Source organism: Sceloporus occidentalis, unplaced genomic scaffold (genome assembly GCF_023333645.1).
Source record: "Sceloporus occidentalis isolate IW3139 unplaced genomic scaffold, rSceOcc1.0.p SCAF_1, whole genome shotgun sequence".
NCBI lineage: Eukaryota > Metazoa > Chordata > Lepidosauria > Squamata > Phrynosomatidae > Sceloporus > Sceloporus occidentalis.
The window spans coordinates 6759709-6779019 of record NW_028316981.1 but is presented as its reverse complement, the minus strand read 5'-3'; the positions used below and the strand labels follow the sequence as shown (position 1 = coordinate 6779019).

General features: G+C 42.6%; 1 protein-coding gene across 1 annotated transcript; it reads left to right on the top strand.

Moving 5' to 3' along the window:
• Positions 1 to 4755: 4755 nt before the first annotated feature.
• Positions 4756 to 18757, top strand: LOC149320531 (zinc finger protein with KRAB and SCAN domains 5-like). Its single transcript, XM_089501330.1, has 6 exons — positions 4756 to 4884; positions 11400 to 11900; positions 13091 to 13190; positions 14785 to 14870; positions 15116 to 15227; positions 17482 to 18757. Exons 2-6 carry the CDS (start codon positions 11481 to 11483, stop codon positions 18426 to 18428), a joined length of 1665 nt encoding a protein of 554 aa, XP_089357456.1. The 5' UTR covers positions 4756 to 4884; positions 11400 to 11480; the 3' UTR covers positions 18429 to 18757.
• Positions 18758 to 19311: the final 554 nt, after the last annotated feature.

Genomic DNA, 19311 nt, shown 5'->3' with positions numbered 1-19311 from the left:
TATATCATTTTACTACCCATTTGTATATCATGGAATTTGTGCATCCATGGATTTTTAGTATCCATCGGAGAGTCCTGGTACCAAACTCAGCATATACCAAGGGCCCACTGTAACCTGTATTTACTGGGGATAGATTTACTGGAACTAGGGTTGCCATAACCCGGCTGCAACCGGGATTTCCCGGTTTTGGCGGCACCGTCACCCTCCCATCACGGGTGCCGACAAAAACCAGGACAACCCCGGTTGCAGCCGGGGCCTCGCTGCCCTCCTACTCCTCCACCGGGGCGGAGGAGGTGAAGGTAGAGGCGGTGCCTCCCCGCGCGTCCACACCACCTTCCCCCGCCTCCCCACACGGCTGCACCACCCACCTCCTCCTCCACCCCCTCTGCCCCAGGCGGAGGAGGAGGAGGTGCCTCCTGCGCATGGGTGTGCCACCCTCCCTGCCTGCCCATGCGGCCGCGCAGCCTGGGGCAGAGGGGGCGGAGGAGGAGGAGGAGGTGGGTGCCACCCTCCCTGCCTCCTCCACGCGGCCGCGCGGCCTGGGGCAGAGGGGAAGGTGGGTGGCACCTCCTCCGCGCAACCGCGCCACCCTCCCCACCTCCTGCGCGCGACCACGCCACCCACCTCCTCCTCCTCCACCCCCTCCGCCCCAGGCCGTGAGGCGAATGGAGGAGGGGGAGGCGAATGGAGGAGGGGGAGAAGGAGGAAGAGGAAAAGGAGGAGAAGGAGGAGGAGGGGTAGAAGGAGGAGGAGGAAAAGGAGGAGGGGGAGGAGAAGAAGGAGGAGGAGAAGGTGAGTGAGTGAGTGAGTGAGTGAATGGCCAGAGGCCTCAAGGTGTTTTTATTTTTTGGGGGGGTGCTTTTAATGCTAAAAAGTCTCCCTTGTTTTGACAATGATAGTGTGGTGGTGGTGGTGGTGGTGGTGATGATGATGATGATGATGAGTCAGCTTGAGAGGCATGCAGGCACTGTTTCTGAAGCCGAGAGAGTGTGACTTTGATATTGATATTAGCAAGCCTCTGAGGCATGGCCAATGTAAATTGCTGTGATTTTTACATACTCATGCGCAGTGAAGAAAAACCAAAGACCCTTGACACACACTTCTGAGAAGTACACTTGGTGCAAGAACTGTGAAACCACCTTGACATGTTCAATATGCATAGCCATGTTAAACCATGCTAAGTGTTAAACCCAAGGGGTTTGGTTATGGAATAAGCCTCTGATGCAAGAGGCCATGTTAAGTAAAGTGTTGTGTGTGTTTTGGAATGCAGGTTGGGGGTGTTTGGCCAGAAAGGGAAGTCCATTTCTGCCACCTGTCTAGAAATAATGCCCAAATGTCCTCCATTTTGATCATGCCTAAGAAACATGCATTTATATTAAAAAAAAATTAAAAGCACCAAATTTTTTCGCATGTCCTCCATTTTTAGAAAAATGTGCCCTACATATGAAAATGTTGTCCTACATTTGTCCTACATTTGTCTCGGTTTGGAGGTCCTGACTTATGGCAACCCTAACTGGAACTGACAATGTCAGTTTTCATATGCAAGTTCTTTTACAATCCTTGGACGCAGTTGTGTCTGGCCTTCGAGATGCCTATTTAGTCTGAGGGGTTGTTTCCCACTTAAGATTTGAAACGATTTAAAATACAACGTTTTTAATAAAATCGATTCAAAATAACACTGTTCTTATCCCGCTATCCGAATCGCTTTGTTCATCGTTCCCATCTGGTTATTTAAATCGAAGTTTTTACCTGCAAGCGTTCCTACTTGGCATGAAATCGGTGTTTAAATAAAGCGATTCTTCTCCTCCATACCTTATTTGGAGCTGTCAATCAATAGTACGTCAGAATGACGTAACGTTAATCCGGAATATTTGGAAGCGATTTATCTTTTGGCATCGTTTCCATTTCATTGACTGTTTGTGAATTTAGCGAATTTAGGAAACCCAAGCTCTTTCCAGAGGAACTATGGGATAGGTTTTGCATGACAGCATCCCCTCTTCATGTCTCCCAAAAGACAGCCAGGGAGAATCCCTTCAGAGAGCACAGAGATCAATGAAGGAGGCTGCTGGAAAAGCAGGGAGGGAGCACTCTTCCCAAAGATTCTCTTTCCAGGGTTGGAGGAGAAGGCAGATTCCATTTGAGAAATGGAGGGAGAAAGGTTCTTCCCCCCCCCCCCCCCCCATTGATCAGAGCCCTTCCTTGCCTGGGCGAGATCAGAGCCCAAGCGGGCAGGGAATGCCTCTTCGAGAGGAGCCTTCCCTTCCTGCCTCTCCTCCGTTAGAAATGGGCTCTCCCCACACAGAGGGGAGGTTGCAATCCACCTCTTATTGAAAGACCACAGCGGACAAAGGGGTGAGGGAAGCAAAAATGGCCACAGCCACGACGGATGGGGACAGAAAGGGCAACTCCCCCAAGGACAGCCCCATCGCAGTCCGCTCCTTCCATCCATCTAACACGATTCAAAGGCTGTCGTTCCTATTTAAATACTCCGGTTCCTAACTCGAATCAAGGGAAAAACGTAGGTCAGACCCTAGTGTTTTTTTAACACACGTTAAATGAGGAAAATTCGATTTAAATTTTTATCCCGCTCTACGATTCGATTTGTAGTGGGGATGATTGCGGGTTGCTCTAGAACCGTTCTAGGTTTAAATCGGATCCTAATAGGAACGCCACTCCTTGGATTCGATTCAAAACGCGGGGTTTCACCTAGTGGGAACAACCCCAAAGTAGCTGTACCACACTGTGGAACACATGCAGCCTCCTAAGGCCATTTTCATGGCTCCCAGGGCCAAGATATACCCCAAAATGCTCTCTATGTGATGTGGGAACATTTTGTCATCTTTTTAGCCCCTCCGCAGAGCCATTTTAGGTCCAGGAATGTCCTTTTTAAAAAACAAAAGTAAACTGGAAGTGATGCCCAGTTACTTTATGTTTTGGAGCTGAGAGATAAAATGGCCAAGAGGGGCCTAAAAGCCTGGTGAAAGAGAACTGGGGTATTTTTTGCAGGGCAACTCAAGTTTCCTAAAGCTTCAGCCTTTGTTAAGGAAATAAAAATATTTAAATATCAAAATTATTAAAGCCAAGCCTGTTAAGGTCTAGCTTTATATCAGCAGAATAGCAGAAACATGTCTTTGATTATGCTTCTCTAAGAACTGAGACTGACTCAAAAACAACACAAGTAGCTTGCAGTTTAAACAAAAATTTACTAATGGCTTTAGTCTACATATACATAGAGGCTATATCCTAACCTAAGTGATGAAAGGTGCTACAAGATCTCTCTCTTTAGATATACTGATTCTACAGACTAACACAGCTATATCTTTGAGTTCCAGCTAATGAATAGTTAAGGTAACAAAGAAATCTTTATCTCACCATCTTTTCAAAGAAAGTTGAGATGAGGAAGATGGGGAACAGAAAAGGGCAGGAGATCATCTTTGTATGAGAGAACTTCCCCAAAAGGAATCATATGGTTTGTTTACAAATTTGCAAAGTTATTGCCCTATGACTCAGTAGGAGCAAATGGGATGTTTGAACAAGGGGGGTGATGGCAGGATTTGCATGCAGGAAAATCTGTCTAAAGAGGGGAAGAGGGAATACACACCAAAAATGATCTTCCAACATTTTTGTGTTAGGGTGTGTGATGGATCAGTGTGGCCTCATAAGAGTTGGAAGAGACCCCAAGGGCCATCCAGTCTAATTTCCTTCCATGCAGGAAGAAACAACAAAAGCATCTGTGACAGAAAGTCAGACTCTGTTTGGAAAACCTGCAAAGAGACTCCACCACACTCCAAGGCAGCGAATTCCTCTGTTGAATAGCTCTTGCCATCTGGAAGTTCTTCCTAATATTTCATTATGTTGTTGCTGCACGTCTTCAAGTCGTTCCTGACATATGGCAACCCTAAGGCGAACCCGTCACAGGGTATTCTTAGCAAATTTCTTCAGTGGGAGTTTGCTATTGCTTTCCTCTGAGGCTGAGAGAGTGTGACTTGCCCAAGGTCACCCAGTGGGTTTCATGACTGAGCTTGGATTTGAGTCCTGTTCTCCAGAATCACACTCCAGTACTAAATTTCATTATGTACATACATCCAAATACAGGTTTTCCAAAATCCAAAAAAAATCTCAAACAGTCCTGGTCCCAGGTATTTTGGATAAGGGAGATCCAGCTTTTACTGTGATCTATGTCTTTTCCTTTTTTAAAAAAAAATTGTGCATTTTGTGAATGTGTATCACTTTGATTTTTATTGTAATCTTGATGGTCAGTATTATAAATAAATAAATAGTTTTGGTTTTGTTAAGTGGAGAACCAGCATGGTGCAGTGCTCTGAAAGTTGCACTAGGACTCTGGAGGCCTGGGTTCAAATCTCTGCTTGGGTATGGAAACCCACTCTGAGGCTGAGAATGTGTGACTTGACCAGGGTCACCTTTGGCTGAAGAGGGATTCGAAGCCTCTTCTCCAGAGTCCAACCCTCAGGCCAGGCTGGCTGCATTTCATTATTTGCAGATACAGGTGGGAAGGTCACACTCTCTCAGCCTCAGTGGGAGGCAATAGCAAGCCTCCTCTGAACAAATCTTGGCAAGAAAACCCTATGAGAGGGTTGTTATTAGTCTGAAAGATTTGAAGGTACACAACAACAACAAGAAGTATGAAATCCTGGACTGGGAAGGCACGCAACCACAATAAAGCTTGCACAACCAAAGCCCCTCCTTTTCCGGCCATGTGTGCTTGCTTGCATCTTCCTAGAGAGGAGGAGCTGCAAGGGAGTCCAGAAGAAGGAGGAGGATTGCAAAGAGTCAGAGAAAGGAGCCACCCTTCCTTCTTTCTGCCCTGCCCTTTTTTCCTGGAAGAATTTGGGAGGACAAAGTGGGTCCTGCCCCCCTTCCAGGGTGAGTCTCCTCCAGCCCTACCTAGTGTGCATTTGGATCAGATGGGGAAATAATTCTTATTATTACAGGTTGGGTCTCTCTTATCCAAAATGCTTGGCATCAGAAGCGTTTAGGACTTTGGATTTGTTCAGATTTTGGAGTACTTGCATGTCCATGATGAGATGAGAGAAGACCCAAATCTAAATATGCCACTCATTGGTGTTTTGTGTACAGTTTATAAACTTAGCCTGAAGGTAATTTGATCCATAATATATATTATTAATAATTTTGTAGATGTAGAGAAATTGGACAAGGAATGGTCCCCAGGAACAAAATATTGTAAAAAAAGGTGGCCATAAATAAAAAGCAAGAATATAAGAACAAGACAGAACAGGAAATGTACAAAATGGGGGATATAATGACTAGCTAGTAATAGCTAGCATTTATTGTATACAGTAAGACTGAGAATATCTTTCGAACGACTATAGAATATAGTTTATAGAATAAGAATTATAGACTATAGAATAAGAATAAGACTGTATGGAATATTAGTAATGGAACAAAAATATTTATTGTTAGAGAACTAAGGGAGGTAAGATATAAGAACTTTGTTGATATAATATGACAATTTCACATAACTTATGATGCATACATTTTAATTTTATTTGTTTGTTTTTGTATATGTATTAGCATAGTAGGGAATTAGAAAAGATTGTATGAAATGTCTTAATTTTGTTTGGAAAATAAACTTTATTGACTAACAAAAAATAATAATTTTGTGCATGACAACCACCAAAACCACCACAATGACAAACATGAGATTTCTTGGAAATGGGACTCCAAGTCTAAACATGACATTCATTTGTGCTTTGTATGTAGAGAGATCTTGTTGCACCTTTGAAACTAACTGAAATAAAGAATTTATTTATTCTACTGCAAGATCTCTCTATGTATTGATTCTAAAACTAAGATGGCTATATCTTTGAATTTGTGTTTTATATACACCTTATGCACATAGCCTGAAGATAAGTGTGGTTGTCAGGGTGGTTAAAGAGTTAACCCAGCTGCCTCCCACCCTGAACCCTTTACTAGAACCAACCAAGGCTTGCTGTGACGCTTTCAATGACTTCTGCAATAAAATCTCTCAGATAAGGGCTAATCTCAATGCCAGCATTATAACAGAAACAATAAGAGAGGTATCCAGTGACTCCGTGGACCCCATTAAACTAGATCACTTTGAGTTTGTAAATACCGATGAAGTGGACAAGCTCCTTGGAAGCGTTAGGAAGATGACGTGCCCCCTCGATCCTTGTCCATCATGGTTGACCGCCCAGGGAGGGGATGCAATAAAAACATCACTACAACTGGATGGCCATTTGTTGGGGATGCTTTGATTTGGATTTCCTGCATGGCAGGGGGTTGGACTGGATGGCCCTTGCGGTCTCTTCCAACTCTATGATTCTATGATTCTAAAATTCTAGTATAGAATATGTCAGCCAGATTGGCCTCAGGGACAACTAGAAGAGACCATATAACACCAATCCTAAAATCACTTCACTGGCTGCCTATTAGTTTCCGGGCCCAGTACAAGGTGTTGGTCATAGAATCATAGAATTGTAGAGTTGGAAGAGACCACAAGGGCCATCCAGTCCAACCCCCTGCCATGCGCAGGAAATCTAAATCAAAGCATCCCCAACAGATGGCTATCTAGCCTCTGTTTAAAGACCTCTAAGGAAGGAGATTCCACTACACTACGAGGGAGTTTGTTCCACTGTCGGACAGCCCTTACTGTCAGGAAGTTTCTCCTAATGTTGAAGTGGAATCTCTTTTCCTGGAGCTTGCATCCATTGTTCCGGGTCCTAGTCTCTGGAGCAGCAGAAAACAAGCTTGCTCCCTCCTCAATATGACATCCCTTCAAATATTTAAACAGAGCTATCATATCACCTCTTAACCTTTGCTTCTCTAGGCTAAACATCCCCAGCTCCCTAAGTCCTTCCTCATGGGACATGGTTTCCAGACCATTCACCATTTTAGTCGCCCTCCTTTGGACACGCTCCAGTTTCTTAATGTCCTTTTTAAATTGTGGTGCCCAGAACTGGACACAGTATTCCAGGTGGGGCCTGACCAAGGCAGAATAGAGTGGCACTATTACTTCCCTTGATCTGGACACTATACATCTATTGATGCAGCCTAAAATTGCATTGGCCTTGTTAGCTGCCGCATCGGGGTCACACTTCCTCTAAAGGATGAAGTTCGCAGTTTGGGAGTACTCCTGGACTCATCGCTACAATTGTCATCTCAAGTAGATCCGACAGCCAGGAGCGCTTGGTACCAACTTGGGGTGATATGCCAACTGCGTCCCTACCTGGACCAAAAGGACCTTGAAGCAGTAGTACTTGCACTGGTAATCTCTTGCTTTGATTTCTGTAATGCGCTGTACATGGGGCTACCCTTGTACCAAGTCCAGAAGCTTCAATTAGTACAAAACGCAGCAGCCAGATTGGTCACTGGTTCTTCAAAATTTGACCATCTAACACCTATTTTGAAAGATCTTCATTGGCTATCTATTAGCTTCTGTGCGCAATACAAGGTATTTGGTTATCACCTATAAAGCCCTACATGGCTCGGGCCCAAGTTACTTAAAGGAACGCCTCTCCCTGTATAATCTGCCCCGCACTCTCAGAACCTCCAGGAAAAATCTGCTGGAAGCACATCCAACCAGACTGGTCTCAACTTCTCAAAGAACCTTTACCTCAGTGGCTCCTAAACTATGGAACAACCTCCTGGCAGAGATCCGTCTTATTACCTCCTTGGAGGGTTTCAAGAGGGCAGTTAAGACGGATCCCTTCTGGCAAGCCTATCCACCCAATCTTCTGTAACAACATCATTCACTCTTCTATCCAGGATCAGAACATTTTATCTTATAAAAGTTGACTGCACTGTTTTTAACTGTTTTAATGTTTGAAATTATATGTTTTATTCTTGTATTTTATTGTTACTGTTGGGTTGTAATCCCGCCTCGATCCAACTGGGAGAGGCGGGAAAATACAAATAAAATTATTATTATTATTATTATTATTATTATTATTATTATTATGTGATACAAATTTTTATTTTTATTTTTTTTTGGACATGAAACAAAGTGTGTGTACACTGAACTGTCCGAAAGCAAAGGTGCACTGTCTCAGCCGCCTATCTTGACTAATTTGGATTTTGGAATTCTGGGTAAGAGAGATCATAGAATCATAGAATCATAGATGCAACCTATATTGATAATAATAATAATAATAATAATAATAATAATAATAATAATAATATTTATTTATATACTATTCCAAATTCCAAATTCGATCACAGCGGTGTACAGCTAAACGTGATACAAGATAGCAACAACAGGTATCACCAACAACATATTAAAAACATCTCAATACAGCAATAAAACTTATAAACATACAAACTGTTAAAAACACATGAACAAAACTAATAATAATATGCTATTATTGTTGTTGTGTGCCTCCATGTTGTTTCCGACTTATAGCAACCCTGTCACAGGGTTTTCTTGATAAGATTTGTTCAGAGGAGGTTTGTCATTGTCTTCCTATGAGGCTGAGAGCATGTGACTTGCCCAGGGACACCCGGTGGGTTTCATGGCTGAACTGGGACTTGAACCCTTGTCTCCAGAGTCATAGTCCAACATTCAAACCACTATATCACACTTGTTCTCATATTATTATAGTTGCATTTATTTGTATCCCACGTCCCCCCCCCAAAAAAAAAAATTGGGACTCACAATTGAAAAGAGAACCCAATTGAAAACATGCAAAAATACACATTAAAATTTGTTGTTGTTGTTGTCATGTGCCTTCAAGTGGTTTTTGATTTATAGCAACCGTAAGGCAAGCCTGTCCTGAGGTTTTCTTAACAAATTTCTTCAGAGGAGGGTTGCCATTGGTGTCCTCTGAGGCTGAGAGAGTGTGACTTGCTTTGGATCATCCAATAGGTTTCTATAGAGTCATAATCCACCACTCAAACCACTACAACTCTGGAGATCATGGTTCAAATCCCAGCTCAGGATTGACCCATTGCAAGATAAATTTATCTCATTTAAAGGCTGGGAACAAAAAGAACTTATACAGGCTACTGTATGATCTTTTTTAGAAACATTCAAAAACTACACATTAAAAAATAGAATTGAAGTATTTACAGCATTAAAACAATCCAGCCTCATATTAAAGGAGTAGAGTGTAGTTTTAAAAAGTAAATAAATAAAAAGCTTTTAAAAGGCAGTTTAGTTAAAACAGTACAGCACACTCCCCTTTGCTGCTGGGGTGTAGAACTGTACACCCATAAAACTTCTAATTGTATGTTATTGTATCATGAAGATAAATCTAACTAATTTAAAGGCTGGGAACAGAAACGACTTAGGCAGGATACAGACTGCCCAAAAAGGGCGGTCTGCTGGTGCCTCCTTTTCCGCCAGCAGGAAGCAACAGAGAATAAACCGCACAGTTTCCCGCTGGCAAAAAAAAGAACCCACAAAAAGCGGGTTCTTTTTCTGGTGCACCTGTGACGCCTGAGTGCACCAATGGCGCACTCACGACGTCACAAGTGCACCACAACACGCAGACACTAAGCGTCCGTTGCATCAAAATGGCGGTGCCCGTGTGTACATTTTGACGTACAAAATACTTACTAGGGTTAGGGAGCGTCTGCATGGTGCGTGCTCCCTAACCTTAGTACCGCCACACCACATTTTGCCTGTTTGTAACGGGCCTTAAAGAGGCCTCTGAAACAACCTTTTGAAAGACATACAAGAGTCCACATTAAAAAAAATAGAATCAAACTTTTTGCAGCATTAAAACCATCCAGCCTCACATGAAAAGAATAAAATAATCAATAAAATGGTCTTAAAGACAGTTCAGTCAAAACATTAACATAATAATGGTGTTGTGTGCCTTCAAGTTGTTTCTGACTACTGATGACCTTAAGGCAACTCTATCAGGGTTTTCTTGGCAAGACTTATGCAGAGGAGGTGTGCCTTTGCCTTCCTCTGAGGCTGAGAAAGTGTGACTTGTCCAGGGTCACCCAGTGGGTTTTTTATGACCATGTGGGTTTGCACACTCTAGTGTTCAGGATACTGGGCTGCATATACACTGCAGAATTAATACAGTTCAACACTGCTTTAACTGTGATGGCTCAATCCTTTGGAATGCTGGGATTTGTAGTTTTGTGAGATATTTAGTCTTTCTCTGTCACAAAGCTTTGTAGACGTGAATGATTTCCACAAATGGTCCTAACATTTCACAGATGAAAACCAGGAGATATGTGACCAAGTGACGTAAAGATGTTAAAAGATACGAATGAGGCACGCTGAGGCTCCATTTACATTGCAGAACTGATGCAGTTTGCTTCTGCTTTAACTGCCATAGCTCCATACTATGCAATCCTGAGATCTGTAGTTTTGTGATATACTGTCAGGGAGTTCTGGTGCCACAACAAACTACAAATCCCAGGTTTCCATAGGATGGAGCCATCACAATGAAAGGAGTGTCAAACTGTATGCATTCATGCTACAGCTTCTTACTTATTTTATTATTCTACTATTCATTTATTTCGATGCCACCTTTCTCCCAGAAAGGGACCCAAGGTGGCTTACAGATATAATTGTTTAAAGAGGTTTTACAATAAAAATTTGCTTTACTTGAGCCTACAGGGAAGGGCAAGATTATATCCCCTCCTTTCCTCCACTCTGAGTTAATTAATTAATTAACAATATTTCTTACCCTGACCCATGGATCAAGGTGGGGGAACAGCAACAGATTAAATACAATACATAACTTCAGCTAAAAACAGATCGCAAACTAGCCTTGCTCTTTGAATGCAGTTTGTTGCAAGGACAGTAAGGAGAGGATAAAGGGGGAATGTGGGAGGGGGAGAGAGAAACTGGGACATTTTAGAATCAGATGGAAAGGTGGGAGGACTAATTCGGACTGGTTGAGCCAAACCAGGACATTTGGAGGGTACGTTTTATCGGTATGTGTCTCCCTTTCTGTAATGCTAAAAATTTGGAAACTGAAGGACAATGTTATTCGGTGATGTGGAGAAATCTCCGTGAATGGAAAGAGAGCTTGGCCATTAACAAAAGGAAGCCTGACTACTCCAGCCGTCTCTAGTTTCTTTCTCTGTGGCTGCATCCGCACTGCAAGAATATTGCAGTTGGGCACCACTTTAACTGCTGTGGTTCCATACCATGGAATTTTTGGGATTTATAGTTTTCTGAGAGCTGTCCCTTTCAGAGAGCTCTGATGCCACAGCAAACGACAGATCCCAGAAAATCCATAGCATGGAACCATGGCCATAAAAGCGGTGTCAAACTGCATACTTTCTGCAGCGCAGGTGCAGCCTGTGTGTCTTCTGTAAGTTGCCCATTTTCTTGTGAAACTTGAGGGCAAATTATCTGATCCCAAAAGCATGCTGAAATAAGTCATCCACCGATGATGATGATGATGATGATGATGATGATATTTTCTTTCAAGGGCTTGATATTCTCAGGAATTTAGCCAATCTTTGCCTTGAAACATAGTCTGGCAAAAAAAGAGGAACATATACCATTGGCCATGTTGGAGGCTGCCTGGGACAACAGATCAAGGATGGGAAAAGGCTCTTGTGCTGTTCAGGATGGGAGCAGTGGAGAGATCTGGGAAAGAAGAACTGTCCTGAAAAGCCTGGCAGATGATATCGTCAGCTCAGATGTACAAAGACAGCACTTCAGACTTTTTGGCTACCTGGACGCTGAGGGGCCCCGGGACATTTGCCACCAACTCCACACTCTCTGCCGCCAGTGGCTGAAGCCAGAGATACACACCAAGGCTGAGATTATGGACCTAGTGGTCCTGGAGCAGTTCCTGGCCATCCTTCCCCCAGAGATGGAGAGCTGGGTGCGAGAGTGTAGAGTGGAGACCTGTTCACAGGCAGTGGCCCTGGCTGAAGGTTTCCTCCTGAGTCAGACAAGAGAGATAAAAGGAGAAGAACATCAGGTGAGAGATTTTCATCCTGATGGTTTCAAAGGGGTAGGAATGATGGTTTTGAAGAATGTTTTAAACCTCCCCAGCACTGTTGGACTTTTTTCTGGAAATGATCCAAATGGTGGTGAGTCAAGAGAAGAGGGGTACATCTACAATGGAGGAGTAATGCTGTTCGACACTACTGTAAGTACTGTAGCTTTATCCTATGCAATCTTTTGCAGTTTTGCAGGCTCTTTAGCATTCTTTACCAAAGAGTTCTGATACCTCACTTAACTACAGATCCCACATTTCTGAAGGATGGAGCCATGGCAGTTAGAGTAGGGTCAAACAGCATTATTCCTAAGTGCAGTTGTACCCGAGGAAAGGTAAAAAGCGACCATATGGCCGAAATCAGGTAGAGAAAAGAATGGATTGTAATCGACAGGCAAAGGACAAGACGAGTTTTTACATGTTTATTTATGGGCTAAATTTTATTCTTTAAAAATCTTGGTGAATATCTGTTTTGTAAAAATCTTGATGAAATCTTTAAAAATCTGGATAAATGCTTTAAAAATCTTGATGACTATCCTGTTTTGTAAAAAGCTTTTTACAAAACAGGACATTCATCAAGACTTTTAAAAAGAATATAATGGAGATCATCAATATGCACCTGGAGTTTCGTTGTTTCCTTTTCCGGTGCAAAGTAAGGTAGAACCATGCTGAAGAACACAAATGCTTAGACCTGAAAAACATTGTAAAGGTGTTAGAAATTCCAAGTTAAGTTAAACATGTACAAAACTTTCTGACCTATGTTTTAAAACACTTGAGATACATTCTGTTGAAAAAGAGACAAGTCTGCCCTCTGTATCCACTGATTTTGCATCTAAGGATTCAGTCATCCATTGCTTGAAAATATTTTTTTAAAATACGAAGAGCTTTCTTTTGCTAAAATCCTTTAGATCCTTTGCTTCATCCTTTAGATCTTTTATTACATGGCCCCAAGTTTTACCCTTGACTTATTCACAGGTCATATCAAAATCCATAATTTTGTCCCCCAAACCTGCCCTCTACTTATACATGAAGTCAGCTTGTAGTCAGGTATATATGTTATACGTACTGCTGAACCCTTCATGGTTAATTTTCCTTTGCACCACAGAGAACTCTTCCATTCTTTTTTAATCCTTCTCTTTCTGTGTGCTCCATGCTGCTGCCTCTGGTGGAAGTTGTCGTCCATGGAAAAGATGACAGCGGTAGATTCATTTCCCTCTGATGGTCATCAGACATCGGTTACTCAGGATGGGGATAGAACATCCTTTTCAGTGAGTAAGGATTTAGGGATGCTTGGCTTCTTCATTTTCAGTGTGCCTAAATTGTGCAGAGACAGGTATCGCCTTCAGCATTATATAATAATAGTCTGTTTTGCAAAGGGATGTCGCAGCATCTTTGGGACCAACTGTGCGAAATATGTTGTAGCTTGAGCTTTTGTAGATTTGATTTACAGCAGGACCTTGGTATCCTTTGGGGTTTGGTTCTAGGACCTTCTGTGGACACCAAAATCTCTGGATGCTTAAATACAATGGCATAGCAAAATGGTGTTCCTTATATAAAATGGACAAATCAAGGTTTATTTTTGGAATTTATTAATTTAAAAAATATTTTCAAGCCATGGATGCTTGAATTTGAGGATAAAATATCCATGGATACAGCGGGCCGAGAAAGTAGACTTCGGCCCTATACCACTGGCCATTAAAGTCGGCATGGGGGCGGAGTCGGGGCATAGCGTCTTCATGATGCACACCCTGACTCCGCTCCCAGGGTGCCATGATGCTGTGTGCTGCTTCACACAGTGCGCAACATCATCGTGCTGCTCTGGCACTGCGTCCATATGACAAAGCGCCAAAGGAGCGCCTTGGTTATGGTGCCTTTTTGAGGGTGCAAAAAGGAGCCACTTTTTGCAGCTCCTTTTCATGCTCATGAAAGGCTGGATCGGGGCCACAGAGTGCAGTTGCCACTGCCCCAATCTAGCGCAAAAAGGGGCGGTCTGTAGAGCCACTTCATTAATGAAAACTCATGTTACTTCTTTCAGACAGTCTCAAAGGTACTGCAAGACCCCTTTGCATACTGATAGTTAAAATGAACATGGCTATGACTCTAAATGGACCGTTATGTCTATCCTATTTATATCTAAGAGTTTCTTTCCTAATTGCCCTCCAGTAGGATTTCCATCCTTTTCTCTCCTTCCCCAGATTTCATCTTTGCAGCTTCTCAGCAGTTAACTTACTGTAGTCATTTAGCTTTCCCTGCAGTATGTCTTTCCTTTTATTTTTTTGGCTCTCCTCACATAAATAAAGATTTCTTCTCACCCTTGTCACCCTCAGAGTTACTCCAGATCTCCTGCTTTCTTCCATTTCTATCTATGTGTCTGTGCACACTTAATGATGTTTTATTGTTGTTGTTGTGTGTCTTCAAGTTTTTCCCATCTTATGGCAGCCCTAAGGTGGCCCTATCATAGGGTTTTCTTGGCAGGTTTCTTCAGAGGGGGATTGCCATTTCCATCCTCAGAGGCTTAGAGAGAGTGACTTGCCCAAGGTCACCCAGTGGGTTTTACATAGAATCATAGAGTTGGAAGACACATCAAGGGCCATCCAGTCCAACTTCATTTTGCTATGCAGAAACACAAAATCAAAGCATCCCTGACAGATGGCCATCCTGCCTCTGTTTAAAGATCTCCAAAGAAGGAGACTCCACCACACTTCGATGGACAGGTTCCACTGTCAAACAGCTCTTACTGTGGTCAAGTTGAGATTCAAACCCTGTTCTCCAGAGTCATAGTCCAACACTCAAACCAAAAAGAAATGAATCAGAGATAGAGTGAAAGATAACTCCATCTCCCATTTGCCTTTTGGTTCCTTCACAGGAGAGGAAACATGGAATTGGCCATTACGGACAACTTCATCCCTGGATTGTGATCTGGTGCAAACAGCTTCTGCAAGATGGGATCAGGTAATGGGAGGATCCCAGGGTAGGATAAGAGGGAGGGTAGACTGGGTACTCCTGCCCTCTGCACATCTTGTGAAATCTCTCTCTTTCTTCATTATTCCTCAAAAATGCCACCATGAATGCTCCATTTAAAGAGTAATTCCCCTTGGGGAACCACAGTCTACATTCTTTTATTTTCCAACAGAGGCTTACATTTTCTGCCCATAGATGACCTGCTTTCGTTTGTTTGTTTGTTTGTTTTTCTTCAGGTGAATTTTGAGGAGGTAGAGGTACATTTCACAGAGGAAGAGTGGGCTCTCCTTGATCCGTACCAAAGAGCCCTTCATAGAGAAGTCATGGCGGAGAATATGACCCTCCTAAGTAAGCCCTCTTTGTTCTCATGCTTGATCTAACTAAAAAGATTGTATGTACAGCACTGTGTAAATTTACAGTGCTTCATAAATAAAGGTTAATAATAATAATAATAATAATCAAATCTGTTTATCCTGCTCCCCCCCCCCCAAAAAAAAAATCATTGTGGCCTCTTTGCATAGTTTCTGTGTTTTTTTCATGGGAGACTGCAAAATGATTTTCACAGGAAAAATAAATACAGTGTACCCTCTGTATCCACAGGGAATTGATTCCGGGGCCTCCCACAAATACCAAAAACACAGATGTTCAAGTCACTTACATAAAGAGACTTTTCAATATATAAAGCTTGAGCGCCACTCCGTCTCTTCCACTCCTCCAGCCATATGTTTGCACCAAAGACACACTGTTCGCCCTTCATCATGCACTTGGGGTATGTGTGCAAGTTTAGCTGCTGATTTATCAGACTACACAATCCTTATAGCAACCAGTTTTTGTGAAAAGAGTTGAAGGAAGATCTCTATGGGCTATTCTCTCAGGAAAGCCAATAGAGAGAGCCTAGAGTCCTATTTCTTTTCTCAGCCGCTGAAAATGATGCAAATACCATCTATACTCAACTTGAAGTGAACTTCGTGGATAGCTTGAGGGCTGGTTTGGGGATTATGATATGGCCCATGGATAAGTCAAGAGTAAAATTTAGAAGCACATAACAGAAGAGGTAAAGGACAAAGCAAAAGAAAATGATGCCAAAGAACTTACAAAATTCTTAGGTTTTTTGTGGAGTTTTCAGGCTATGTGGCCATGTTTTAGAAGAATTTATTCATGACGTTTTGCCAGCATCTGTGGCTGGCATCTTCAGAGAATGCTGGCATGGAAGTGAGTGGGATACACACACACACACACACACACTATGTGACTCTGGGAGGAGTGATTTCCCTGTTATTCCGTTCAACAACAGAATAATGTTATGACATTCAACAACAGAACAATGCACAGATTAACATGTAAATCACTCCTCCCAACCTAGAGTTGCACAGTGTGTATATATATATACCACACTCATTTCCATGTCAGCATTCTCTGAAGATGCCAGTCACAGATCCTGGTGAAACGTCAGGAATAAACTCTTCTAGAACATGGCCACATAGCCCGAAAAACGCACAAAAAACTATGGATGCTGGCCATGAAAGCCTTCAACTTCATATTACAAAATTCTATTTATGCTCACCTGAAAGACTGAGGAGCAGAGAACAATGGTAAATGGTGGCTATGGGATGTGGTGGGGAGGTGATTAGGCACAGGAGGGGCTAAGAAAATGTGGACATGTCAAAGAAAGTAGCATGTACATTAGCAGTGATTATAGCCGTTAACTTTAATGTGATAACTTGGCCTGATTGTAACAAGGAAAAGCTGGCAGACCCTTCAAAGCACAATTCCTCTCGATGCTCCTTTGAAGGGAAGCACCAAAGAGTTGCCACCACCACCACCATTTTCTCGCCCAGGCATTCAAACAGGTCCAGAGTGGATCCACAGCGGAGAGAGGTGAAGGGGCTGGTGCTTCTTTTAGGATGGACTAAGCTATTGCCTTTTGCCACTCTACCCAGAGAAGGGAATGGTTCCTTTTTTTGATAAGAGATAAAGTACAGTACTTACATTGACCTGTGGCTATGTCAACCCAGGTTCAATTGTTTGACTAAAATTTCTAGACATATACATGAGGAAGTACAGTCAGCTCTTGTCATCCACAGATTTGAGCATCCGTGGATTCGAGCATCTGCAGATGATCCCACCTCATTCTATCCAATGGCAATGTGTATATACGGCTGTGCCAGTGCAGTCACATATATGGCACAACACCATTGGGAACGACAGGACTTGAGGTCCGACATTTTTTGTTATACATGGTGGTTCCATTCCACACTCCCACAGATATAAAGGGCCAACTGTACAGTAAATTAAACTTGACAAGTCCTGTTAATTTTGTGACTTGCCTCTCAGGTCTAATGTGCACTGCAGAAATAATGCAGCTTCACACCGCTTTAGTTGCCATAGGTCAATACTATGGAATTGTGGGATTCGTAGTTTTGTAAGTTATTTAGCCTTCTCTCTCAGAGAGCTCTGGGGCTAGCAAAGACTACAAATCCCAGGATTCCACAGCATGGAGCCATGGCAGTGAAAAACGGTGTAAAACTGCATTATTTCTGCAGTGCAAATTAGACCTCAGTTTCTTTTTGGGACTCTGACCAGTTGTTTCTTTCCATTCTAGATGGCCACTGGCAGGAATTTAAAAAGGAAGAAGAGCCTGGTAAGATGTTATTACAAAGAGCCAGTTGTAAACAGAAGGAAGAGGAGAAAACAAAAACTGACACTAAAGCAAGGAGGAACGAAGCCTCTGCTTCTGAGGGTGGTGATGTATGTGAAATCTCAGTCCAGGACATTACAGAAAGAGGAACAGAAAGTATTGGATGTTTGGTTCTGACATGTGAGGAGAACCTCAATTATCAACCAGGGCTTTGTCTTCATAAGAGAGCTGACACAGAGGAGAAAGATTTGTGTTATAGGGAATGCCTGATTTCCCAGGAAGAAATTCATACAGGAGAGAAGCCATTTAAGTGCTTGGCGTGTGGAAAAAGTTTCAGCCAGAAGAGCAACTTCAATCGACATCAAGTAACTCACACGGGGGCAAAACCTTTTAAGTGCTTATTTTGTGAAAAAAGTTTCAGTCAGAAGACACACCTCACTCGTCATCAAACAACCCACACAGGGGAGAAACCCTTTAAATGTCTGGAGTGTGGGAAAAGCTTCAGCTGGAAGATGAGCCTCACTCATCATCAGGTAACTCACACGGGGGAGAAATTGTTTAAGTGCTTGGAGTGTGGGAAAAGCTTCAGTTGGAAGATAAACCTCACACGTCATCAAACCATCCACACTGGGGAGAAGCCATACAAATGCTTGGAGTGTGGAAAGAGTTTCAGCCGGATGTTGTGTCTCACTCGGCATCAAAGGACCCACACAGGGGAAAAACCCTTTAAGTGTTTGGAGTGTGGAAAGAGCTTCAGTTGCAAAATAAGCCTCACTTGTCATCAAATAACTCACACAGGGGGGGAATCATCCAAATGCCTTGACTGTGGAAAGAGTTTCAGTCAAAAGGAAAACCTCGCTCATCTCGCAACCCGCACAGGGGAGGAATCATTTGAAGGGCTGCAGTGTTGAAATGTTTTAAGTTTGATTGTAAAGCATGGTCATCATCTGGTATCTCACAGTAGGGAAGATATTTTAGAAGATAGGTCACAGTTGTCATCAAGCAACAACACAGCAAAGAAACCATTTAAATGCTTTAAGTGTGGAAGGAGCTCCAGGTGGATGTCACACTTTAACAATGATGTAAACTCAATGGTTGACTTGGACTCAGGTTGGACTCAAGTCACTTCAATGAAGCGACTTGGACTCAACTCTGCAATAAATTATGCACTGACTCAACTCAACTTGCAACTTGTATGGTTTTAGCGGCCAACTTGCTGGCCAAACTTCATCTAGAAACATTAAAGAATATAAAAAAGTTTGTCTTCTTTGAACAACGTTTCCATCTCACTGCTTTTTGCCTAACATTCATATGAGGGAAGTGGTACTTTGCTGTATGAAGTCCACGCTTCCTGTAGATCTTCACATCCAAACCATTGCCTAATACATTTGCTGTTCCCCTCCAAGAAACATGCCTCACACTGTGGGCTTGATGCAGTGGTAACGATCTACTCAGCAGCCTGTTCCCACTGCACATTGGAGGAGCCTTCTAAAACTTTTGCTAGGAGGAGCAGGCAAGACCCATCTCCTATAGTGTGAGGCATGATTTCTCAGATTTGCTATTGCCAAATTTGCTGTTGCCATCTGAGAAACGTGCCTCACACTATTGCCCATTGAGAACTATATGCAATTTTTTTTAAAAAAACATTCTTTTCAAAAGTCTCACTTTCAAAAGGTTATTTTTTTCTTCCCTGTCCTATTTTTCACAGATTTCTGGAATGAAAATAAAAGACAAGGGAGGCGAAGGTTTAAAGAACATTCCTCTGCTAGAAAAACCCAATGTGAATGGTAGCTT

Excerpts from the sequence above, each read along its gene's own strand:
- LOC149320531 (XM_089501330.1), top strand. The coding sequence starts at position 11,481 with ATGTTGGAGGCTGCCTGGGACAACAGATCAAGGATGGGAAAAGGCTCT. Across the intron at positions 14,871-15,115 it reads CTTCTGCAAGATGGGATCAG|GTGAATTTTGAGGAGGTAGA; the intron begins GTAATGGGAGGA and ends GTTTTTCTTCAG. Across the intron at positions 15,228-17,481 it reads GGAGAATATGACCCTCCTAA|ATGGCCACTGGCAGGAATTT; the intron begins GTAAGCCCTCTT and ends TTTCCATTCTAG.